Source organism: Coturnix japonica, chromosome 1 (assembly GCF_001577835.2).
Source record: "Coturnix japonica isolate 7356 chromosome 1, Coturnix japonica 2.1, whole genome shotgun sequence".
NCBI classification, from domain to species: domain Eukaryota; kingdom Metazoa; phylum Chordata; class Aves; order Galliformes; family Phasianidae; genus Coturnix; species Coturnix japonica.
Genome location: NC_029516.1, coordinates 56631646 through 56646340, shown reverse-complemented (window position 1 = coordinate 56646340; position 14695 = coordinate 56631646). Strand labels below are relative to the sequence as shown.

The 14695-nt window shown below is 37.4% G+C and overlaps 1 protein-coding gene across 5 annotated transcripts in view; it reads right to left on the bottom strand.

Moving 5' to 3' along the window:
• Positions 1–396: 396 nt before the first annotated feature.
• The window catches only part of MYBPC1 (myosin binding protein C1), a 71287-nt gene continuing 56988 nt past the window's right edge, over positions 397–14695 (bottom strand). For 4 of the 5 annotated variants that reach the window (XM_032445805.1, XM_032445810.1, XM_032445817.1 and 1 more), the window contains 9 exons: positions 14316–14404; positions 12860–13055; positions 12064–12203; positions 10935–11094; positions 9654–9790; positions 8653–8839; positions 4531–4589; positions 3073–3112; positions 397–1157 (listed from right to left, as the gene is read on the bottom strand). In XM_032445805.1, coding sequence (XP_032301696.1) covers positions 3092–3112; positions 4531–4589; positions 8653–8839; positions 9654–9790; positions 10935–11094; positions 12064–12203; positions 12860–13055; positions 14316–14404 — 989 coding nt within the window. In that variant the 3' untranslated portion in view covers positions 397–1157; positions 3073–3091. The remainder of the gene's footprint in view (positions 1158–3072; positions 3113–4530; positions 4590–8652; positions 8840–9653; positions 9791–10934; positions 11095–12063; positions 12204–12859; positions 13056–14315; positions 14405–14695) is intronic. The other variant, XM_015867405.2, reaches the window with a different exon arrangement.

Sequence of the window (14695 nt, the reverse complement as noted above, 5' to 3'; positions counted from 1 at the left end):
TGCTCTTGGAGGGTAATGACCGTATTGCTGGAGAATTAATGTAGCAATTTTAACTTATGGTGTTTTGGCCTTGCACCTTAACCTCACAGATGATGTGGTGTGAGTCACTCTATTCCTCCGCTACCTGTAAAGGCTGCGTGACTTGCTCAGAAAAGTGGCTGGCCCAAACTGATTAAAGCTGTCACTAACGAAATTTGTAATATTTAAAATATTGAAAACACACAGATAGATATTAAACTGCAGGTATCTGCTAGCATCTCTCTCATTCGCACTCAGGGTTCAAGGGTGAGCTCAAGACCGATCCCCTTGGTGCTGTGCAATCAAGTTCCTGCTCTGCGGTATGCATCAGTTAAATAAGAAATATGGTGAGATGAGAAAAAGATAGTAGGCAACAACTTGTTAGATCATAAACACTTCGCATTTATTGTACATTAAACAAAACAATTTCGGTTCAGTTGAGAGACCGGTGAGTCGGATTTAGGAAATCAAAACTTCTAAAGGAAGATATGTTCAGATTAAGTGATCATTAAGTACATATGAATTAATTGCGTTATAGTAAAACCATATTCTGATAAGCAATTCTCAGGTGGATAAGATACATTATCAAAGAGGTATGTATTCCAAAGGTCTTATTGCACATCTACTGACAAATCCTTGTACCTTCTGTCTGCGAAAGGTTTGTGTTGTACCACCAAGTACAAACAGACTGCCTCCTCGTACACAGCTTCTCCTCTTTCCTCATTAAAAAAAAAAATCAAAGCACAATATCAAACAGAAAATAAAGCTGAACGTTACAAAGAGTGTGTTGTCTTCAGTTCATTTCATTTCAATCCCAAAGCAATCCATGCGTATTCTTTCTTTTCAGTAAGAGCAGGCAGGGAAAACAGAGCGACAAATGAGAAAGAGAAAAAAAAAAAAAAAAAAAAAAAAAAAAAGAAGAAAGAAAAAAAAGACAATCTCCAGCCACACGTTTGTTCTGTTGTTGCAAGGACTAAAATGCTGTAACTCTGGCTGCCCATTCCCAGCGCGGTGGCAGGAAGCACTATGGTCGGACTCTCACTTCCCCTCAGTTTTGTCTGCCTGTACTTCGCGCATATATGAATCAATGATATGCGGAGGCACTCCATCCATTAACAGTTTGAAGAACGAAAGCCCACCTACAAGCAAGGGACAAGACAATTTTTAGGTTCAAAATCCCTGGAGAGATGAATATGTTTGTGCCATTAGTTTCTGCCTTACGAGGCAAAGATTTAGTCAGTCCCTACTAAATATTTGATTTCAAGGTAGGATAAAATTCATCCCTATTCAAAAGTTCAGCACAAGAATTAACCATTATGTAATCTCTGTACTGCATAGAAACTTTCCTTTCCCTTGCTCAGGATGAATTGCATTTCTGTTTGCTGCTGAGTCATATATACATCATTTATCTCACCCCATGCAATGTTGTATGATTAGCAAGTAACCCTCCTGGATTTCCATCAGGCTGGGTGCAAAGCACTTGGAGATGGAAGTCAGCGCAGAAGGAAGAACGGAGAAAACACCCAGTGCCAAAGAATTGTGGAAAACATGCAGAGACATTCATATTATTCCAGAGTTGGGTCTTGTGTTGGCTTGTAATTATTTAGCAAAATATTCACCTCACTGCTTGAAAGTAACAGCTGGTGTGGCATATGTAATATATATGTGTGTACAGAAAAAAAACAAGATTTTAGATAGAGGGGCTGACTGAAATACAGGCTCCAGAGGTATCTGAATGCAGTCAAAGCCTTTATCTCCTGGGGATGTGTGAAGAATTATTTTGGATTCAGGTCTGAGTGAAGAACATGAAATCACTGCGTCTTCAGCTGCCCACTCCATGGAAGTTCTGCTTACAGCTGGGGCTGCTCCGCTTTTCGTAATTGCACCAAAAGGCATGGGCAAAAATTTTCTGGAGTAGATTGAATAATTTAGGAATCCAAGACAAAATGTTTCTTTCAGTGCCCCAAAAAAGTTTTGTGCAATGTTTAACACACCAGCCTGGGCATCCCAGATCGAACGATGTATCAGTGATTGAATGCAAGCTGCCCAAGTTAGAACTGAAATCTCATTCTGTTGGGGAAAAAAAAAAAAAAAAAAAGCCATGGAAATCTATAGGAGAAACAAAATCTCTGGGTACTTCTGTTAATTTCAATTGGAATGAGGAGTGGCAAGAAGATAAATATTTTGCTAAAACACGGGAGGCCGTCCTTACTCAGGGGGAAGGGTGGCATTTGTGATAAAATGCTACGTAACACTGATCTTCCTCATGTTGTTCTGCACAGATGCCCTGCTCTGTGAGCTGCCAAATCACCCACTGATAACAGCACTTACCTTCTCAGCTTTTTCTGGAACACACCAAAGGTTTTAAAGCAAAAGTACATTGTCAGGATAAAGATATCACTGTCTGCGAATGCTTCAGCTAAGTGCAACCGAGCCGATACTTACATACAACATTTATCCCGAGTGCACAGTTTAAGAACTGATATCCTTTATTGACACAAGGATTATCCAGTTAAGGTGCTATTAGTTTCTAGTGATTATAGACTGAACTGTCTTGTTTAACACTTGCATTGCTGCAGAACTCTTTGTTCCCAACCTTAGGTGGATGCACAATGCAGACAAAAAGATGCATGCTTTTTAGCATTCTTTTCAACTCGTAGTGCAAATTTTGGTAAGAATCATTCATTTGTAAATGAAATCAAGTGCTGAATAAATATTTCATTTATGTAGAGGCATATTCCTGTGTGAAAATAACTGACTGTAAATGCAAAATGTGTTTTATTCATGCTTGTTGTTTCTGCTATGTCATGCTTGTAGTAAATTCCACTGGAACATGCACTATTAGAAAACAGTGGGAGGAGGCACTACCAGGGATTACTGTAGCAAGCAATTATTTTAAATATGGAGTTTTCTAGGCATTGAGACTATCATGCTACTCATTTCAAAAACCATTTTCATTAAGAAACATAATGAAAATCATGCCATACTAGGCAGACATTGTATGACCTGTAAACAGACATAAGCTTCATATGCAAGTACCATATGAAAGCTTACCTTAGATGACAATATACATTCAAAAATCCTTATTCTGTAACTAAGGGAGAGAGAGAAAGAGAAGTAACAATTTAATGCAAACACAAAAGTAGAGAGAAAATGTTGAGTGAAATTATGCTTACAATTATTTCAAGATGATGTTTTAATCCTTAGTCTTGTAAAACATATGGGAATAGAAACACATGGAGAGTAAAAGGTGGGGATCCAGTTCCACTTCAAAATTATCAGTAATGTGTAAAAGCTATATTAATACCTACAATTAACTACAAATTCTGCAATTAGTCTACAGTATAGATTGGAACCAAATTATGCGACTGATATTTATTGTAAAAGTTTCCAAATGTAGCTTCAAAGAAGCTAACACATATATATATATTGTATTTTCCACCAGGGAAAAAAAGCACACACGTAACACTGAAACATATATATATATATGTTGAAACTCTGTAAGGCAAAATAATCAAGTACAGACTAATTACGTACCTGTGAACTAAAGTATGTACTTTGTCACATTCCCGCATTTACATTAATTACAGCATGCCACCGGCTCCATAGGAGCCCTTACCTTTAATGAAACAGTTTGACTATATAAAATGTCCATATTTATGTCCCTATAAAAACACTCAAATTCGTACCTTTTGCAGTCATTTAAATAAAATACCTTAATACTTCAGATGCTACAGGAATATTGTATAGCTTCATTTCCTAACTTGTTTTAGTTTTGAAATAATACATTTGGATCTATGAAATACTGGAAAGTGCTTTCTGGGCATCTTAAAACTGCTCTGCTGATACTCTGGATTTGGGCAAGTTTGCAAGGAAATACGTTTCTATGGAAAGGGACGCATTCTTCACCATTGTAATTCCAATCAATCCACGTTTAAAGGAAGCTGTCAATGCAATTAAATTTCACATTATTGAAAGTATAAAATTTCAGCTGATTTCAATTGGATCAGGATTTTATCCCTAGATCCTGTTGCACAAATTCAGGCACGGATTATCATTCAGAGCGCTAATCAAAGGTAATCTGTAATAAAGAATGTATTTTGAGCACATCAAATGGCTCCATGATGCTTCTATTATTTCAGTAGTTCTACAAACTGAACTCATCTGGTTGCTGAGATACAAAATTCTGTCTCCTGGAAAGGTCTAAGTGTTCTGGTCAATGGTAGGCACAGTTACTAAATTCATTCTTCATATATACAAGGAACTTCATTCTCAGTGACATAGTGGAAGCATAGATAAAACTTTTGTAATTTTGCTGTTAATTTCCTACATTCTTGATTAATTTGGCCTTCTTTGCTCATGAGGCATAAACTTAGTATGCCATGAGACACCAGCTAGTTTAATCTAAAAAAGCAAATAAATACACACTTTGCATGCAGAAAATACGTTTCAGTGTGAAAAGAGAGGGAGGGAATGAAATGGAATGGCCAGAGGATTATACTCATTAGAAACCTGCTTATTCCCCGCCATGAAGATTGGTTCTCCTGGATTAATTACTCCTTGATATATCACTGCAGAATTAGAATATTTATAGTGGTATTTATTCGCATTTGAAATTCTTCCAAGTCGATTTTAACACCACATTTCCATATTTCTATTATATTTTTTCACACAGCATCTTTGTTACCATCAACTGATGAGAATGAACAACGATCTTCATTTCACTCTTAAGACAGACGCAGGTTAAAAACACGTTTCATGATGAAAAGAAGCACAGTGCTCTATCTGATTTTTTTCCTTGACCTCATTGAAGCTGATACAAAATAATTTCCTTACATGAATAGAGATCTAAAGCCATATTTAAGGATCTACTTCAACATATTTAGAATACAAATTTATTTATTTTTTTTAATTTTCCTTAGGAAAATGGGTGAAAAATAAATAATCTCTGAAAATAGAGGTATTCTTGTTCCTAAGCTGTACTACATGATCTTTTTCAGCACAGTTATGTTCATAAAAAAGATTGGATATGCAGTCGTACAGACAGAGCAGCTCTCTGAGCATCCTTCTTAAAGTTCACTCAGCAACACTGAAAAGAGTGAAGCAATGCCTCTCTGAAATAATCTTAGTAAGCATGGGATCTTCTTTTGAAGATAAATAAGGATTTATTATTTTTATTTATTATTATTATTATTATTGTTGATCATAATTATCATAATTACCATTAATCCTTTTTCAGAAAATGAGCAATAAATTTAGTAGCAAGTAGGAATTTGGATTTGTCACCTCAAATACTGTAAATGGCTAGAAAAGTAGAAAATTGTAGCATATTGATAACATTCACAATCAGGGTATTCATAGAATCATGGATTCATGGAATCATTAAGGTTGGAAAAGACCTCTAAGACCATCTGGTCCAGCCATAGCACTCATGGCTTCTCTGTTGTTCAAACACTATGCAAAACTGAATCCTAGACTGTTCTGTCTGTAATTCTTCCATGGCATTCCTCAAATTGAGCACATATACACACGTGATAATTTTCTGATTTCCAGCTTGTCAGAAATAGTTGGCTAGAGATTCTTTTCTCCAATATGAAGAAAATGCAATTACAGTAATACATACTCTTGCATGGCACAGTGCTCTTTAGCATGACTTACTATGCTAATGTCTCCAATAATACCACTGTAGCTCATACATTTGCCAGATACGTAGCATAGCCTTGAGCCTGTTGGTCTTGGGCAGGCAATGTTCAACTCCATCTCAACATTACAAATTCATACCCCAGTCATTACTTTCTTGACTAAAGTCACACCAGACTAAAGACATAGAAAAGCACACATGCACACACACATATCCAAACACACTGCAATCCATTTCTAGCAATTCAGAATCCATAGTTCTGTGCGCCATTTTGAAGTGTAGTCATCCGAAGAACCCTTCTAAACGAACAGACAAGCTGGGAAACTTAAGAGAACGTGAGTTCAACACATAAGTCAATAGAAGGTTGAAATAAGGTTCAGTTATGTTTTTATGTTCTAGTCATTTAATACTTGTTGAATTTGTATGTGTTATATAGCAAACCCCAGGCCTGGTATGTCAAGCTACAGCTGATGTCTTTGCTTAATCCTATTCACTTTGAATTAGTCAGTCAAACTGCCAGTCATGATAAGAGCATCAGCACTGAAACCTTGCAACAGATGTCCAGAGTCTAAACCCTACAGACTGAAGTCAGGAGGCTTAAAACAGTGGCCAATAGACCTGCCAGCATGCATAGAGGGATCCCAGTGAGGGCAAGGACTCACAGCCCTTCCCATGATGCTGGGAAGGAAACACTGGCCAAGCAGGCACGATAGGAAGGAGTGGGGCTGCACCAGGTGATGGTATGAGATTGGGCTCTGAAGCATCCCGTTAACTCAGAACTTTGTGTTAATGAAGGAATCTGTCACGTAGCTAAGGGGCAAGAAACAGCATGCAGGCCAGATGGGATGCTTAATGGACTGCATTTTTCAGGATTTCTTTCAGGTGTGATGCAAACCAAAAACACTGTAAAATCAGATGCTCTGAGTAAGATGTCTGTGGAGTAGTATTCTGCTTTTTCAGCTGATCTTTTAAAGAAAAATATTACTTATTTGAGAAAAAAAATAAGGTATTTATGAATCTAGAAGTGTCTGTGCTACTGACACTGCAGTCAGTGAGTGTGGGAGAGTTTATTAAAAAAAAGTGAGAAGGATGGACTGAATCTTAAATAAATTAGAGAGTAGTCTTACATTCTCATTCTTGCTTAGCAACTGTTGGACCTGATGGGTTGAATTACAATCCCAAGATAGGGCATCAGAGCAAGTGAGGCAGCAGGATGTGCTGCAACCAGCTGGCAGGATGATCACTACAGCCCTCAGGACACGATGTCCCAAACCCAAGCATCTATCCAAGATTTCCTTTGAGATGGATGATCAGAGGGATGCTTGAATTTGACTGAGGTGCTGGGGTTTGTTGGCAGTCTTAGGAAGTGACTTAAAATCCCAGAGCTAGAAGCAATCTTGAGATATCATTTAGTGCATACCATAGCCCAACATTAGATTTTACTGCTGTCATTCCTCTAAAAGCCTCATGGTACCAAAGGCTCTACAACCTCTGCTGTTCCTGTTCTTCACTATTCTCAGTGTTATCTACCCTAAGTCTAAGTTGCCATGTGCATAAATATATGTATTTTTATATCATCTTTAATTCAACCATTGTGGAAAGAATCAGCTGCAGCTGGGAAAGACCTGGAAGCATTCAGACTTAATGGACTTTGTGCTCTGTTTCATGATGCTACTCAGAAAACTGGGCATTGGAACGTAAGATAGATATTTCTCAGCAAAGATCCTCAAAGTCATAATGTACCTAGTAACCACTTTAGTGAACAGAACTATAACTTTTTTCCTCCCTAGATAAATTACTTTTATTCAACTAGAAAAGTATCAAACCATTTCCAACCTCTTTCAAGTATCAATACATGAATGTGCAATAGCAAACAGATTTCTTTCAGTACTGATCAAAGGCAGTTTTTGTCTCTTTTAAGGATGTGAAGGCCTGGGGACTTAGAAAGTTTGATGGAATAACAGATTAACCTGGCCTTTGCCTGCTGTATAAAAAAATAGATGAATATATATGAGTATAAAAAATAGATGAAGCAACCTTCCCAGGTGATGAGATCTTCTGCTGTGCTATGAAATAGAAATTTATGGAAATGATTCATATATCCAGTTCAAGGATATTACCTTTTAAACAACAACATAAAAATAAATCATAACAGTTAAGAAACATGATATTATGCATACTGTCATTATATTTGTCCAATATTCAGCTTCATAGGCTAACTATTGCAGTGGCTTCTTGCTAGCAGATTTGAGCTGTGGGACAAGTTGCATCAGAAAACAGAAAGGGGAAAGTGAAATCTAAAAACAACACAATACAAAGCTTGAGGATATTAAGTAGTATAGTTTTCTTTCTAGACATGCACGATAGCAGTAATAAAATTCCCTGTACTTACAAAATAACATCTAAATACTTTGCTTCTAAAGAAAATTAATCAAGTATATCAGCTAGCTTGTGTTCTTGGCAACGGTACCTGTGTTGCTACATGATTTTGCTAACAAACTACAATAACAAGCTTTCCTTGGAAATGTTTTGTTTAATTTGCCATTTTAAAGCAGCCAATAACAGCTGTGAATTAATGTTTCTTCCTTCTCTTCTTTTCTCCTTTCCACTTTGTTCAGAGACCTGTATCCTATTCAGGATGATTTTTTAAACATTTTCTCGACAAGTTCCATGGCTGAGTCTTACTAGAGTTTACCAGATAAGCTGCAGAGCTTTGAGAGTTATGTTCTACCACTGTGAAAGAGTCCTTGCAATCACTGAATGTATGAATTGGGGCTAAGGAGAAGAAAACGATACAGCGTAAGTACAGCACAGCCCTCAAAGAGAAACAATGCTGCCAACGTAGTTTATTTTGTACTAACACCAAGTTAATTTCATCTGGGAAAACGAAAAACCTGTTTAATCTCCCTTTTGCTTTTGCCTTGCATACTTTTGTCTCCTGTGTAAACGGTGTTCAGACAAACAGCGCATCTGCAACGAATTAAAGCGCTTACCTTTTACTTCCAGTTTGCAATCAACTTCTGCCTCTCCAAGTTCATTGACTGCTCTGCAAGTGTAAGTGCCTCCATCGAATGGACTGGGTTTGCGGATCTCCAAGGTACAGACACCTTGGTTGCCAAACATTCGGTACCTTGGGTCATTCATTATAGCAACCTTGTTTTTCAGCCAGGTTATTTTGGGCTGTGGTAGAAACAAAAGAAGACCCACATGCACAAACCTACAAATGGAAATGTTTTACCACTGCTTGGGATGCTCTGTTAATGCTGAGTAACTCAGAAATGGTACAAAGTAGATAAAAAAGAGATGGAAGGGAAGCTAACCATTAACCTAAACATTAACATGGGCTACATCATGCCCCTGTTTCTGAGTTGTTCAGTGCAGTTCCTATCATGTAATTAAAGTCATAAATATAAACTTGTTATCAATATAAGATGCTGTTTTGTAATAACAGCAAACACCTCAGCTTTATCTTTTGATATCCAGTTACTCTTAATCTGAATCAGAACAGAAAGCATGTTTTAATAGCAATTTTCAGAAAGAACAACCATAAGCTGTTGGAAAGTGAACATGTTCTTAAACTCTCCAGAGTTCCCATCTTAATAGACTGAATTTTCATGGCAGAAAATAAATCTCATTAGTACGTAACTCAAATTGGAAGATACAATGGAACTGAGAATTTATGCATTCCCAGAGCATTCCCACACTGCACTTAATAAAATCATAATGACCTTTTTGTAGAACACTTATGGCTTCACTTTAATAACGACCTTTACTGACAGTGCAGGTCTCTGTATAACCCCACAGTTTACTAAAGTTTTACCCTTTCCCTGTGTCATCTGGGGATTGTCAGTAAGTAGGCATATGTCCTTTTTGTGTGCTTTAAAGCCCACACCCCTCTTTTTCCTTCAGTGGCTTTGTATAGTAACAATTGTATTACAGTTTTTGTTGTTGGGTTAAACTTTCTCATGTGTTAACTGACTCTGCTGTGCTGTACCTTGGGGTTGCCCCGAACACTGCAGTTCAAAGTAGCATTGTAACCAGCTACAGCAAATGTGTTAACTAGAGGCTGAGTAAACAGTGGTCGTTCTGTGAAGTCGAAGTCATCGTAAATTGGGTATTTGTAGACTTTACCTATAAAAAGAAAACAATGCATTAAGAAAGACTAGTCACGTAGTATAACTAAATACCCAAACATCTTTAAAAGTTACAAAGAGTCTGCATCTTTTCTGATCTGCACTGGTTTAAGAATCAGTCTGGTGAAGTAATTTCAATAGTCAGGCAGCCTGGAAGGGGATTTGGGAACTGACAATTGCCCTTTTGATATAGAGGACTGAGAGCTTCTCTTTGTTTCACGAGTAGATGGTGTATTAAATAAAGACAGCTGGACAGACTGACATCTTTTTCTGTGCACAGGGTTCAAACAGACACCTTTGTGTCACTGAGACCTTCTCCAAGCTCCCTTACTGGCTATGGTGCAGTTTAGGCCTGACATTTACTTTCATTACAGAGTTGAGTAAGCAGCAATGAAAAGCAATTCCTATAGCTCTGTTATCATTTGTGATCCCATTTCTAATAGAAATGCACTTTTCTTTTTAATAGTGGAAGTGTATTCCATTTACCCCCGACTTCCAGTCTTTCAGCCTGTCCATGTGGGTTGTACAGATTGCCTGTGCTCTTTATCATGTCAGTCATGTATTCCCTTCCTTCAGAAAAACACAACCAACCAACTTCAATTTACTTCAGCTAAACTATCAATCTGTGGAATTTTCCTTCCATAAAGGGACACTTTGATTATTTTTTCAGGTTTTCATTGCTCTTCCAGGCTGTCAATTTCTGAAATATCAAGACTTTTGATAACAGAGATTCAGTTTGTCCAGCTTCATCTGCGAGAGAGGTAAAGCAAGAGGCTAAGCAAGAGGATCAGCCCTGAAATGTACTACAGCACTCACATAGCTGGAGCTGAGTCTCCATAGAGAGGCCATGACTCACCCCTCTTAACAGCAACTGCTTTGCTCCTCTTCCAACTTCTGTTGACTTAGGTCTGCCAGTGGTGTTATGTGAGTATGACATCTAAGACCACAGTAAGTGACAGAACATGGAAAAAATGTCCCACTCCACCAAAAAAGCTTATGAGCTATGTGGACAAACAACAAAGTCCTAATATGAAATCTCCTAGCAATCCACTGTGTCTCATCAATGGCCTTTAAATCTAATCACCTTCCAGACTCTGCACGCACCCCATCCCTTTTGATAAGGAAAAGGCTAATTAGCTAACCATCTTTTGCAATCAAAGCACTCTCTTTGGTCATTGTTGCATCCTCACTGAGGCCGCACATGTTTTCAGCGAAGACTCGGAAGTAGTACTCGTTTCCTATGACAAGCTCATTAATGGTGGCACTGGTACGGTGGTAGTGCTCGATTACCGTGAACCATTCCTGAAACATACAAACACAGAGGCTAAGCTTCCCTGCTGCACCTGTCACACATCTGCTGCTTGGAAGGATCATTGACCTTAGGGCAGTACAATTATCTTTTAAAGGAATGTTAACGAAGAGTAATGTGCTGAAGTAAACAGTCATTAATTATTCCATCTGATGCGAACGATAATGAGCATACACAGAGCTCACTACTGAGAACTGAAGGCTGAATGGAAAGTGGATCCTATTGAATGCTTACATTCTGTTAGCCCAAAGGTTTCTGTTTGGGAAATCCAACATTACAAAGGTTATCCTGTGTGAGGCGAGGCAAGCTCCTTCATTTCACTTCTATACTGCTGACTGAACTAGTACTGCTGCAGATAAGAGAACTGCAGTTTGGGGAGAAAAACAAAGTCCTCGGATGTGACACATACTCACGAGGGGCCAATGCACTAATGCACCCCCTCATCCGCAGGCTGAATGTTTGTGAAGAGCATACTTTCAACCAGGTGATTCCTCTGGAGCGAAAGAAATATTTAAAGACTCAGGTGGGGAGGAGCATTTTAGCACTTTGGTCTTGTAGCCATAATAGGACACACAAATTATATCCTAGCACATAACACCTACTTAGCAAACTGAGATTAACAAAATGGTTTATGGTAAAATAAAGTTAATATTAAATAAAGTATTTAATTTGTAATAAGCATTAAATGTAAGGATCCAACTGCTGTCTTTCTTTTAAGGAACTCACATTTCTTGTTAGTTAAATGAAAATCATAAAAATATCTTGTTTATTATTGCCTTTTCATGTCAAAGGCTTCTTGAGGCAGAAAATCCTTAAAATTTTTAGAAACACCTTGAACACCTTGCAGATTTTCATAACATTGATCAATCAATGTTTTGTCCTCTTTTACTATTATAAGGCTTTTATTTTTATAAAGAAGAGCTTTGTGAATATATCAGCCTTTTAAACATCATATTACTTACCATACTTTTCTTGTCTGCTTTTTGAATGGTGTACCCAGTAATGGCAGCATTGCCATCATCTTTTGGTGGCTTCCATGATAAATTTACATTCTCTCCCCAGACATCCTCAATAGTTACAACCTCTGGTGGGCCTGGGCGATCTGTAATGAAAATATGGTAGTCATCATCTTTCATAATATTTCTCTTCTCTCTCTTTCCTATATATATGCTCTCCATTTACTTTGTCTCTTGCTTACACAGGCATATGCCAAAGTATGCTGAGGCTGCAAAGTAAAAATGCCAGAATCATGAAAAACCTGACTGGGCCACTAGGCATGACATTTTAAAAACCTGATAAGTAGTTGAAGATGTGTTCTTAAAGCAGGAAGTGTCAAACGTTATTATGCCATTTTAGTACATAAATATGTGGTAAAAATTCTAAGAAAACATTTTTTTTTTTCATCTTTCATTCCTGTTTTCATGTACTTCCAACATTTAGCATTTCTTCCGTGTTGCACTTATGACAAACTTACTATGAAACCATTTCTGTTTATGGATACCAGTCAAAAGGAAAAGGCTTGCATCCTAAATAAAAAAGAAAGTGAAAAATAAAACTGTGAAAAAAAGAGAGTGGCATGTTCAAACAAGCACGTGCCATTGTGTAGGAAGGTTTACTTAGAGACTACAAATATATCCAAGTAATTGAATGCAGACAAAAGATGTTCTCTTGTGATTTCTCTGCTTTCGCAGCTATAAGCTTGGAATGGCTGGAGTCTGCTTCTCTGGCATGTGTGTGCTTCTGTTTTGCAAAACATACCAACAATCTGAATATCTATCGTAGCTTTATCCACCAAATTCTCTACTTCCACTTTCATGTCGTATTCTCCAGAGTGGCTCCTTTCTGCCTTTCGGATAAAAATGATGGTGTCGTTCTCAGTGTTGCGGATGTTGATTTGGTTCTTGTCTATTGGAGAACCATTTTTCTGCCATGATACTTTTGCCCTTGGTCTTCCCTGTAAAAAGCCAGGAAATGGTTTATACATGCTTTTCAAAGAGAAAAAGGTGTTAGTTACAGAGGAGAACTTGTCCTGAAAGGAGCAGTGGGAATTAATTTTTAAATCATACAGAATTTCAGGTGCAGTCCCATTAATTTACCAAAAATGCCACATATTTTTTTCCTCCCAGAGACAAAAAATATTTGTATTTTCTCTATTTTCTGGATAAACTGGACAACTATTTCTCTTTCTTTATTTTTTTCTTTCTTTATTTTTATTTTTTTTTCTTTTTGGAAGAAAATCAGTAAAAGAAAGGAAATGGAGACAAATTTATTTACGTTCTGGAAATGCCTGCATTTCCTACACTGCTGGGCAGCTAAGTAGATGATTAAAGCTCTAGGGATTCTGAATTCTCTTCTTTCACTGCAAAAGCAGTTGGAACAGTTGGAACAGTTGTTAGATAGACTGGCTTGACAACTTTTGAAGAGAACTGCATACAATTGTGGCATGGCAGTGCCCAGATTTGGCACCTAAATAGGATTGAATTCTATGTGCTTTACCATGAGATTTGCCTTCTGGAGGCAAAACATTTACAAATGCTGTCCAATACTCTCACCTCTTTTGCAATGTCTTATTTTAGAGAACATTTCTTTAGTTTCTCTGAAACAATGTGTCTTGTAGTGTAATGGTGATCAAGCTTTTATTAAACATCTAGTAGCCTTGTAGAAACAAGCATCTTTATGTGTGCAGAGTTACAGTTCTTCAATTCAAAAGAATAAGGGCCCTATAGGTAGAGAGGCAGTGATTGTTGTGAGGGGTGCTATATCGTTGGTACTGTAGCTGTGATCTCAAGGATTTTGAAGTTGCATTTCCTATAGGAGATAATGAAATTCTGTCCACTCTTCACCTCCCTCTCAGAAAAAGTAATGATCAAATATTACCATATCTAAATACTGCCAGTGTAATCATTTTGCATTGTGCTGGTGATCACCTTACCCATAATGTCCTGTAGTAGACTTTATAATTATTCTGTGGATGACAGATGACTAAATCAGTCTGTCTAAGCTAGTTATACAGTTCGGTATTTGGCGTGTCATTATTTCTTTGAAACATCAAGACAAAAGCTCTCAAGCACCTGTGTACTTCTGTCTGCTCTTGCATATATTCAAATGAACTCACTTGACTCCCAAACTTACACAGAAAAGAAAGAAGATAAGAAGAAGTAACATAAGAAAAATGAGTAATGAATATTTTCCTGTCAGTGTTTTCTGTTCTTACCTGGAAAGGAATAACAAGATTTACGGTTTCTCCGACTCTTCTAGTATAGGTTTGTTTTAAGTGTCTTGGTAGGCGAATCTTTGGAGGTTCTGAAAAAAGCCAAAAGCTTGTGTTTGAAATTTATCTTCTTTTCTAACTGAGGCAGTTCTAGTGGGCATCAATATGGACATAAGTCTGTATGGTCTGCAGTTCCCAGAAGTGGCCAATGATATCTTAAATTTCTTGATCCCATATTCATTACACCTTTGGTGTTCTAACACCACATGCTGTGGTGGTAAGAGTAGGTGGGTACTTAAAGCTATTTAAAAAAAGAACATGAAGATCTGTAGAAAAAGACTTGAAAGCCTGTGCAATAAAGGCTCAGAAATGAAATTTTAAAA